This window comes from Ixodes scapularis, unplaced genomic scaffold (assembly GCF_016920785.2).
Source record: "Ixodes scapularis isolate PalLabHiFi unplaced genomic scaffold, ASM1692078v2 ptg000890l_1___fragment_4___debris__unscaffolded, whole genome shotgun sequence".
Classification (NCBI taxonomy): Eukaryota; Metazoa; Arthropoda; class Arachnida; order Ixodida; family Ixodidae; genus Ixodes; species Ixodes scapularis.
In genome coordinates this window covers 56,123-67,142 of record NW_024610066.1, presented here as the reverse complement: position 1 = coordinate 67,142, position 11,020 = coordinate 56,123, and the positions used below count along the sequence as shown (strand labels likewise).

Here is an 11,020-nt window from a genome sequence, read left to right as displayed (position 1 = left end):
CGGCTACCGAAGAAGCTTTCCGGATTCTTAGTCGCCCACTGTCCTCTGTGCTGTTCGTTGCTATTACTTCGCGATGATTCTGAGCCGGCGGCACCGGCTTCCGAAGGAACTTTCCGAACTCGTAACTGCCTTAAATTCCGTCGTAATCACGACGGGGACACTGTCCGCCGTGCTGTTCGTCGCCATTGCTGCCCGATGCTCCTGCGGCGGCTACCGCCAGGTCGCGGCGAACAATAGGCGACCGCCGCGACACGGCCGGCTTGCTCGCTTACGCGCGTGAAATTTGTCTCCGCCGGAAAATAACATAAATAACTTTTTATTATTTCGGTTGTACCGGATAGTATGTACATTTATTGATATTGTAAAAGTGTGATTGCTTTAATTACAGCATTTTTCTTTACCACTGAACGATGTTAAGCTTCGCAATATTTCAGGCCCAAACCTATGTTCCATGGCAGGTATGTAAAAACGAGCGACGATTGTAAGCAAACTAACGATCGAAAAGAATGTGGAGTGTGTTCAAGGTTCGCTAGCATTGCGGTGGCGCTTATATATTGCTAATATGCCCGTCCTGTCACTCTATGAAAATGACTCCGTCGTGCATCTTTGCGACGGTTAAAAAGCATTCGAATGTAAGAAATAAAGTACGTGGACTACGAAAGGTGTGCCTTTTTATTCTTTCCTATGTCGGGCAGTTTTTATCGGGCACCTGTTCTCCGACTTCTCCCTATTTGCAAAGATTTGGAGCGTACGGTTGATGATTTGAACCCAGAACATGCATCTTTGCACATATTCATGAGCAGAGAGAATAAAGCAGTACTTATTTATTGCAAATCGGACTATATTACGTGGCTTTCAATCTATTTTGATCGCCTGCATGCACAAGGAGTTACTTGTCCAGTGTTAATGCGTAGTTCTTGCCGTCTCTCTTGGTTTTCCACGGGTCCTTTGTTGGTTTGACACGTATATCCCCCATGGTGGAAAGCGCCGATGCCGTGTTCGCGCTAACAGTGTCCGACAGTGCACAAAAATACATGTACGAAGCGGTTTTAGCACCGTTTTTCATGCCACGAATTTCAAATAAAAACGCCGTAACTGACCCATTTTTTCGTCTGCGTGACCGAGAAATGTTTCAATGTGTCAGTACGTACGAAATATTCGTGATATTTGCTCTTATAATCGAGCGCAGCGAGAAAATGCACTCGCTTTTTTCCATAGAAATGCATTACCGGAAATCAATTTCCGACTGGTTGCTGTCTGCTTCAATTGGCTGCAGCACACTAGCGCCACTTGAACCTCTAGCGTACATTATAATAACTCTATGGGCGCTAGTGTCTATGCGACTTCCGTGACGCAAATTGAAGCAGACAGCAACCAGTCTACTTTTGCGGTGCTCCTGTGCATTCCGATGGGAAAACGCGCGTGCATTTTGTCTCTTCGCCGGAAAATAACACGGAACACTTTGGTTATTTGGGTCGTACCGAATAGTATGTACCTCGATTAACATTGTAAAAGTTCGTTAGCGCATTTTTATTCATCAGTGAACAATGTTTCACTTCGCTACATTTCAGTCCCAAGGGTGTGTTCCGCAGCAGGTGTGTAAAAACAAGCGGCGATTTCAAGCAAAATTACAATCGAAAGGAATATAGAGTGTGTTCAAGGCTCGCCAGCATTCCGGTGACGCTTATATATTGATAATATGCCAGTCCTGTCACTACATGAAAATGACCCCTTGATGCATGAGCGGATAAAAACTTTATAAACGTCGAGAGAATAAAGTACATGGGCTATGAAACATGTCTCTTTCTATTGTTTTGTCTGCCGGGCAGCTTTTTTCGGGCACTTGTTCTCAAAGATTTCGAGCGTGCCGCGTGCGGGTCATATATTGAACGTAGAACAAACATCTACGCTCAGAGCAGAAAGAATAAAGCAGTGCGTACTACTTATTTAAAGGGCAACTCCGCTCAATTCCGAAAAAATTAGGCTTCCATGTGATTCACATTCACAAAGCACTACTAAACAACTCTGCGTCTTTGGATTCGCGAAATGTGGAATATTATTTGTGTAATCCTAATTTAAACATCAGCAGATACCGAAACCGAAACTTCGGTTGCGTCAGGCAACATCGGTCTCGGGTCGTCAGAGTCATGGCCATGTCACGTCGAACCACGTGGTCTTGTGACGTTCGGGAGGGAGCGAGAAACAGGACACGCGAAGCGGGCAGGATTCTTTTTTTTTTTTTTGACGCGGGCAGGTCGCTTTGCATGGCGTGGACGGTGATGGCCCGGGGGAGAGGGGAAGGGGAGAAGACGAAAGTGGAGAAGGGGAGCGGAGAAACAGACCGATAAGCGCGCAGGGCAGAGCAAACTAGCGCATCCGTGTTACGGTGATCACGTGAACGTCCGGTCAGCCAACACCGGGAAGAGAAACTCATGACGTCATCGTTCAATTTCGTTCTGAGAAGTAAAAACAAGCAAAACGCGAGAATGACGTAGTCACGCCTCTGACGTAGTGGTTCAACGTTGGCCGCTCCAACTCCGTGGCATTGACTGCGCTGATGATTGCGCCTCGCGCCACACGCTAGAGTTGGCAGATTTCGGCGACTTGGCTCGCTTGAAGGTTTGCTGGCCAGTTTATTAGGTATATCAACGGAATTAGATCGTAATATTTTACATGGGGTCTTCCTATATGATACTGAAGAGGGCTACATAGTTTTCTAAATATCAAAAATGAAGCGGAGTTGCCCTTTAAAGTCGAATATATTGCGTGGCCTTCAATTTATTTTGATTTTACATGCACGGGTAGTTACTGATCCAGTGTTACTGCGTAGTTCTTGTCGTCTTTCTTAATTTCCAGATGTTCTTCGTTCGTTTGGCACGCTCAAGCCCACGCTGAAAAGCGGCGACGTCGTGTTCGTGCTAACAGTGTCCGACAGTGCACATAAATACACGTGCGACGCCGTTTTAGCACTGTTTTTAATGCGATGAATTTGAAAAAAAAAACCACCGTAACTGACCAATTATTTCGTCAGTCTGACTGAGAAATGTTCCAAGCTACCTAGTACGTACGAATTATTTGGGATATTTGCTCTTATGATCGAGCGCAGGGAGAAAACGCACTCACTTTTTTTTCCATAGAAATGCATTACCGCAAGTGAAATTTCGACTGGTTGCTGTCTGCTTCAATTTGCGTCAGCACACTAGCGCCACTTGAACCTCTAGCGTACAGTATAATAACTCTATGATTACGGCTTTTGGCTATTTCCCGGGTACCCTTTTATATGTTTACAGCTCAGTGTATCTAACAAAATATCAGAAAGCAAAAATCTTGAAAGAATGCACAATATCACCTTCCATTTCTCAACTTTTTAAAAACGAAACCTCTGGGGCGTCTTTGCGTCCTCATATGTCGAATCCAGTGGCCAATCCAGTTAGAATGGCGGCTCCCACGTTTGTCCGCTCGTGATCTATTATTTCTGCCTAATTTAATAGTTTTAGCTGGGCAACGCAGTGCACTTGATTGATTTTTCAGTATTCGCTGTTCCTTTAGGTAAGTTACAATTCGGAACTTTGGCAATATTCAAAATTCGAACAGTTTAATGTGCGTGACCTCAAGCTTGTTGAGTAACGTGCAAGTTTCATCCGGTGGTCTACCATCTGACGGAAACGAAAATTCATCTCCATTTGATTTTTCCGTTTTGTAGGTCAATCATGCGTAAACCCGCACTACGCCGAAGCGTCTGGGGACCGATCGTCATTGCCGCTGCGATCGCAGAAACGGCAGCCTTCGGCGTGAGCTACTTCTACTACCGACGGCTGAACCACTCGCAAGGTGCAACAAACTGGCCAGTTCTTTCTTTCTTTCTTTTTTTTTTTTTTTTTTTTTTGGGGGGGGGGGGGGCAGTTTTGTTTGTAATGAAACTTTGATTGGGTTTAGTTGGTTCATATTATTTTTTAGAGTGGCGCACCGAGTGCCTGAAGGGAGTTGTCTTGGCGTCGGCGTGCATCCCTTTCGAGAAAAATGTGACATACAGCTGTGATAATACCGCACGCAATGCGTGGAGCGGTGTTTCAGCTCATATTGGCTGCAATAGCACAGCCTCCGGGTTTTTTTTTTTTTTTTTTTTTTTTTTTTTTTTTTACAATATGAGTAAAGCTATACGCACTCCGGAGTGCACTTCGGACGGAATGTCTATACATGGCTTGCATTGACGTCACATCAGCCGCCATTGCTCCGTACCGTTCTCCTGTGCCCGTAAATTTTGCAGCCTACATTTGATACCATTGAATTTGTTTTTCTGGTCAAGGCTTGCCGAGAAGTGCAGATTCGATGGTGCCAAATGTATGCCGCAGAAGGCTCCGTACAGGAACCTGGTACGGAGCGATGGCAGCTGACACGGTGCCATATGACGTCACGTGCAAGGCATGTATACGCACTCCGTGGAGAGCTCATGCCGCGTAGGCCACCCTTTTCGATCGGCGCGGGTATCACTGGGAAGCTCGTTAACAGAGCCCCCCGCCTGCGTTCACGCCGCTTCGCGGCGACCGTATGCGGCTGCTAATTACAAAACTTAACCAGTACACGCCGCTTCGCGGCGTCCACCCAAGCTCCGCCGGCCCCGATCGCACCTCCGGAAAGGGAGTCCCATACCATTTAGTTCTGCGAAATTTCGTCGACAACATCCGGGTTTTTTTAGTGTTCATGCAAAAAAGAAATGTGAATATCAAACACCTCGACAAAACAAAATGTTCGAGAAAAAAAGAAAAAAAAAGTAGGCTCACCGGAGATCGAACCTGCGTCCACTTGCGTATAAAGCGGACACCTTAACCGCTACGCTATGCCATCGCTCAGGAAACTCGTTGTGACCATTTGTTTTATATGAGTTTAGCGGAGTGCGTATAGCCATTCCGTCTGAAGGGCACTCCGAAGTGCGTATAGCTTTACTCTTACAATATTACGCGAACGCTAGCCGGCCGGTAGATTAGCGCTTTATCGCAGCGTGACGGAGCAGGTCAGCGACATGACGACGTCGAACACCGGTATCCACCATGGTGGTGGTTGACTCGACGGCCCTTCGCAGCGGGAGCAATGGTAAACTGCGCCGCGCTCGGCTGTAGCAATTACTATGTATCCCGACCATCGTTTCGACGGCATGCCCCGCGAGACAGGGTAGCCGTCAAGTTAGAGAAAGTACAAGCGGCAGGAAAGGGATGCGGCCGCGGATTACCGAGTTTGCGGGACGCATTTCATAACGGCGAGCGACGGCCCTTTTCTACCGTTGTTTACATTCATGCACACCTTTGCACCGGCTGTTGCCCGTTCGTGGTGTAGACGGCCTTCGCCTTTCGTTACGTAACGCCGTTTCCACGCTTCGAGCGCACCTTCGGGGCTCCCGGTTGAGTATGGGCGATTGTCGCAAAGCGAGCCTGGCCCGACGGCGATCGGTCGGCGGCGGCCCCCGTGTGCAAACTCGCCGAGACGCCGCCACCGGGGCATCGGTTTGTGCCGTCCGCGAGACAGTAACCTTTACAAAGAGCGAAAGTATGCAGGCGAGCCAGTTAGGAAACTTCATATAATAAACCCTCCGTTATTTGATTTGTCCTTGTCTCAGGGTCCAGATTGTGATCATAACCTTGCGAATTGTTTACCAGTATTTCCCAAGATCATAACAATTTTTCTACAAGCGACTCCTAGAGCTGCCCATATTTTTGAAGCACGCAATTCAGATTTTCTTTTCTGTGACACGACAGTTTTTTTTTTTTTTAACTTCGTCGGCGGCATATGGAAACTTTCTGCTCGTAGTGCGATCGCACCTACGCCGACAAATTTTGCACGTACTGGCTAAACGTCGTCATCGTAAGCTCCGCACGTTTGTTCCAAGTTTACATGTAACACAACTAGGTACCTTTGTTGAAATTATGGTGCATGTCAGTGCATGTCCGGGCAGTTAGCGGCATCCTACGCCTTAGTAAGCGCATCTGCGCGTTGTGAAGTCAACCACCAGCATGGTGCGGGGCCCCGTTCTTCCCTATCGTGACGTCACTTGCGAGTCATGTGTAGTAAGTTACAGGTCAAGAGGGTAACGGCAAATGCCCCTCAAAGTGATTCATATATCCCTCCGCCACTTCCGCATCCGTTCCCGTGATGTCGCGGCCAATGCGGGAGGGGTGTCTTGCCTTCCTGTAAATATTTGCCTTATCTTTCGACTTTGACTTAGCGTTGTGGAAGCCACGAGAGGGAGATTAGAGTTTTCTCCCTTCAATGGAAACAAATACGACTTTCGGGGGTTAGGTTCCACCTCCGAAGGATACAAAGGCTGCTCTCAGGGGCTCGGTTCTCTCTCCGATGAATAGAAAGGTCGCTTTTTAAAAAGTGGGGGTCAGAGACAAGTTGGCATCACTCTGTAGCCAATATCTATCCATTGAAGCGGAACAATGCGCGTTTTCAGTGAACTATTCTTTCGACTGCGGAGAGATTTGAAACGGGTGCATCACGCTTGTGGGAGAAGCTTCTCCTACCTTCTTTACTTGTAACCGACTATAGCCTCGCTGACTTGGCTGTTTCACGCCGCGATAGGGCGCTGATCTACCGGCCGATTGGCGTTCGTGCGAGTGTTAAAAAATCTGAAGGCTGTGCATACCTGAAATAGAGCACGCGAATGTCGTTTTGCAAGAAGTTTCATGTCGATTTATTTGTGAGCTCAACTCAGGTGGAGAAGTATTAAAAAGATGTTTGCACACTGGTTTGCAAGCTCACTCCCTGGCGGCTTGCTGAACACAAAAACTCTGAAGATGCCAATGTAGAGGCTGGCGACCAGCTGGATAATAGCGATAAGCAATACTTGTAATGAGTTGTTGAAAGCCATTTTTGTGCACAAGAGGCCGGTTGCACGACCAATGCTCTGTGGGTGGCAATAAGAGTCGAGTGGGAGACCTCCTGCGTAACCTGAGCCGGTGGCTTGCCTCTGCAAGTCTCTGCCACAATGCTGGAAGCAAGTCATTGCAGTGAATGTTAATTTTACTGGTCATTAGGCAGTTCAGTTGCAAAGGTGACCTTGTGGGTGCATATGCTGTTTCTTATGTGATTAAACTCATCACAATCTAACTCTCTGTTCGATCATTTACTATGATGCGATGCGTACCACGGATAATATTCTCTTGTAGAAGGAGCCTCCGCCGCCGAACCTTCCTCAGATTTGCTAACTCTAACGCATTTGAAAAGTGCCAGAAACGAAAAGCAAATTAAAAAAAAAAAAATGAGCAGGCGCCGTGCCATCGGAGTGCTCAGCAGTGCATATCCTGTGGTTTGGAAACTTTTGTCCCCAACTGTACACTATATCACATCCTAGAAGTGCGACAATGATTCCCATTCGAATGATGCTATACCCCTGAAAGATTGTTTTGTATGATTTCATGGCCTGTAAAGCTAACCACACCTTTGTCACACTTTCAGAGTACAGATACTGGATGTACCAGAATTTCAAGCCTGGATTGGAATGTGAGTTGAATTGCATTTGTGGCAGTGGCCACAACTACTTGTTCACTAACAGCTTTTCTTTTGTGCTGAGGTTGGCATGCCAGGAAAAGCTTCTTCCAATTTGGTTCCTAAACCTAAATTGTGCATGTTGGAGATTCAAAATAGTGCTGACACAACTATAAGAAACTTAAAGCAATCGACTGACGGGCTAAACTTTGGTTAGCTTTAATGAGTGGCAGAAATGCTACAATGTAATTTGAAGATAGTTAACATAATTCTCCCCATCACCAGTTGTTTCCAGTTCTAGTTAATTCTGCATGCCTTACCACATACCATCCTTCCTTGGTAGAACAACTACTTGGGATTCAAGCTTCAAACCATTTCAAGAACCCAGCTGTTTTGATTTCAGCGCACAAGTTATGTGTCACCTTAAAAATAAAGAAATGAAAACAATTTTTTTTTGTGTACGCTAGCAATTATTTAAAAAATAAAACAAATCAAAGGTCGAAGTGCTTCTTAATGTTTACGCTGCCTTTCGAGTGACAGCATGGCGGCCCACGTGGTTTTCCGCTGAGCCCTCGGCCACTCCCTCTGCGATGGTCGACTTTTCAGGGGTTACCATCGCTGAAGGTCGTGGTGAGCGATTGAGACGAAAGACGGTTCGCCACGGGGCTGATGGCGAGTGTAGCAGCAGAGGGGAAGAGGTTTTGTTGACTTCCACGTGTACTCCAGTCACGTGACATTGTATTTCTCGTAACTGCCACACGTGGCTGCAAATGGGCAAATAATTAATTTTTTAATTTTTTTCAGGGGGGGCGGGGGAATGTGGCACTTCTTTTCTCACTCGGGCCATTATAAACAATATAAAAAAATACAAACTTAAAAATATTTAAACATTAAAGGGGCACTTCAGCGAAATTCGAAATATACCCGTCATGTTCAAAGATAGGGTCCTAGACAGGCGTTAGCGACATCTACGAGATGCTCTTTGCTAATCGTTTAATTGGTTTGAAAATTCCTTTTTGTGACTTTTTTAACAAGATATTGGTGTGTTCGATGTGATACTGCCCCCTTGAACACATGGACCAAAAAATAAGCGCCAAAATTTCATTGTGGTAGCCCTTTAAAATATTTGCACTGGCCCCTTCGTGTGTGAAATGAATTCGCAGATTTGTATCGGTTGGTGTGCTATTTCGTAAAATGATTACATGAGAAAGCCTCTAAAGAGGTTTCAAATCCATGTGACATTACATTTTATTCCATCTGGGTAGTTCCCAGCAGCACGGGGCTAGCGGCAAGTGATTGTTTTGCAAATGTATACATATTGTTTTATTTTATGTGCATACCTATCATTTTGCAGAACTGTATCGGTCTATATGCTTCCTCACAAAATGATCACTCGAGAAAGCCTCTTAAACAGGCCCCTTATCCACGCGATATTAAATTTTCCGACACCTGAATTGGTCTCAATGATACGGGTGTAGAAGCAAATCATTGTTTTGCACGTGCATGCATATTGTTTCAGTGTACTACAAGACTGGAGAGATACTGGGGGACAGCAAGGTCCGTACCTACGACTACAGTACCTGGGGAGTGAACGAGTAGTACCTGCCAGAGAACAGGGGCCTCAATCGGCTGTACAGAAACAACTGGGCATTTCCTGACGGGGAGTTCACGAAGGCTGACGTGATCTAGGAAACGTGGAGCATGCAGCTCTCATGTCGGGCACTGTGAATGTCATACCCGGACCCCCATGTGTGCTTGTAAAGTAGTATTAGCACAAATGTGACATTGGTGCTTTTTTGCAGAGTTTGTCTACCTGTGTATAAAACACTGGTCTAAATAAAGAGTGAGAAAAATAACTTTTTGAACTCCTCTGTTATGTGGAGCATGGCCATGTTTTGCTTTTTTGGGGGGCATATCCCATGGGGTAAAAAAAAATGCCCTTCCCAAAGTGTGCGAGCAAAAGCTTGTGGTACAGAACCCAAAGGTCTTGGCGTCGATCCCTGCCCCTACCCGTTTTGATCTGGATGAACATTGTACCGCCATGCATTTAAGCAATCACCGAAGTGTTATAATTAGTAATGATAATCTATTTCGTATTTCATATTTTGAAACGAGAGACAAGAACAAAAAGCAGTGACGAATGCACGACCCCCGGTTAGCGGTGTTGGTACCTCACTAGCTTAATGCCTTTACTACACTGAACCAATGTTGCCATATGCCAAATGTTTTGTCAGATTGACCCCTTGCTGTTAAGTCACTCAACATCTCTTCCTTCCCTTTTCATTGAATAAACCCCCTTCCTTCTGTAACTTCTTTTAACCTCCTGAAATGAAGTGACCGCAGTCAGATTGAATGCATCCGAGGCGAAATCATTCTTTTTTGGTCGGGGAGCAATGAGCAGCTTATTCCCAGGGCTCGACCCATTTTGTACACAGCAGCAGATGAAAGGGGGGGCAGGGAAGACGACTGCAACCCCTCGGCCCATAAGGGTGGCATTTTTTATGGAAAAAAGAAAAGGTTATACAAATGCTTGATTCCTGCTGAAATGGTGACCAATTTTCTCGACGTTAAACCTGTGCCATGCTACATCTCTTTGAGATACACCCCCCCCCCCCCCCCCCCCCCCCCTTCAAAAAAGAATGAACAACCCGACCCATAAATCTGCCCGTTCAAACACGAGTGGAATGAATGTGCTCGATTATACAGCGGAATTTCGTTAATTGGAACTCGAGGGGGATCCAAACTTTGCTCGAATAATGCGAAGTTCGAATTACCGGGAGTTTCCTTCCTAGAAACACATGGGACGGGTCCTGCATGTTAGTTTGAATTACCGAGATTCCACTGTATTTGGGGTACTTGTGTTTTCCTTGCAGATTCTTTCATTTTTGGAGCTGTTGGTAAAATTGTGCGGTCTGTATACTTGGACAGCGGGAAGTGGGCCCCAAGTGCGTCTGGTGCTTCAGCTGCAAACGAGAAATCTAGCCAGTGCAGCACCACTGCTAGCCACGGGCCTTTAACGTGCGTCACGCAGTAAACTCGCAGACTATTTTCTGTGGCTATGCAGCCAAAACTACGGGTGCACGTGCACCTTGAGCGTCTGTCAAAGCTGTGCACGTGCAGTCTTCACTTCCGAAATGCCACAGCAAGTTGTCTGCCTGAACGCTGTTCATCTAGAGAGGAACAGGCAAGGGGGGGGGGGGGGGGGGGGGGGGGAATTGAACCCAGGAACCCTGGGTTCTGCAGTGTGACACTGTCAGTGCGAACGTGGCATTGCCAATTTGTCCCATTTGACTTTGAAACGGTTTTGATGGGCAGCAAACATTGCCCTTTAGGTCAGTGCCCCAAATGAAGGGTGATCGGTTATTTAGTGCACACCAGCTAATAGCACACGAAGGCTCTCGCTACAAAACCCAGGGATTCGGGGATCAATCCCCACCCATACCCGTTTCGATCTTGATGAGCATCGTACCGGCCTGCGGTAGTGTCACTACTGCGTGGTGCATGTTAAAGACCCCAGGCTACCAAACGTACTGCACTG

The 11,020-nt window shown here is 46.5% G+C and overlaps 1 protein-coding gene across 2 annotated transcripts; it reads left to right on the top strand.

Annotated features, from left to right (window-relative positions):
* Positions 1-3,410: 3,410 nt before the first annotated feature.
* On the top strand, positions 3,411-9,347 carry LOC121834268. 2 transcript variants are annotated; one of them, XM_042288020.1, is made up of 4 exons: positions 3,411-3,548; positions 3,695-3,831; positions 7,453-7,497; positions 9,002-9,347. In XM_042288020.1, the coding sequence occupies exons 2-4, from the start codon at positions 3,711-3,713 to the stop codon at positions 9,079-9,081; spliced, it is 246 nt and encodes an 81-aa protein (XP_042143954.1). In that variant the 5' UTR covers positions 3,411-3,548; positions 3,695-3,710; the 3' UTR covers positions 9,082-9,347. The 2 variants fall into 2 exon arrangements, with proteins under 2 accessions (XP_042143954.1, XP_042143955.1); XM_042288021.1 differs by having other exon boundaries at positions 3,417-3,549; positions 3,704-3,831.
* The last annotated feature ends 1,673 nt before the right edge of the window (positions 9,348-11,020 follow it).

Excerpts from the sequence above, each read along its gene's own strand:
- LOC121834268 (XM_042288020.1), top strand. The coding sequence starts at position 3,711 with ATGCGTAAACCCGCACTACGCCGAAGCGTCTGGGGACCGATCGTCATT. Across the intron at positions 3,832-7,452 it reads ACGGCTGAACCACTCGCAAG|AGTACAGATACTGGATGTAC; the intron begins GTGCAACAAACT and ends TCACACTTTCAG. Across the intron at positions 7,498-9,001 it reads TTTCAAGCCTGGATTGGAAT|TGTACTACAAGACTGGAGAG; the intron begins GTGAGTTGAATT and ends ATATTGTTTCAG.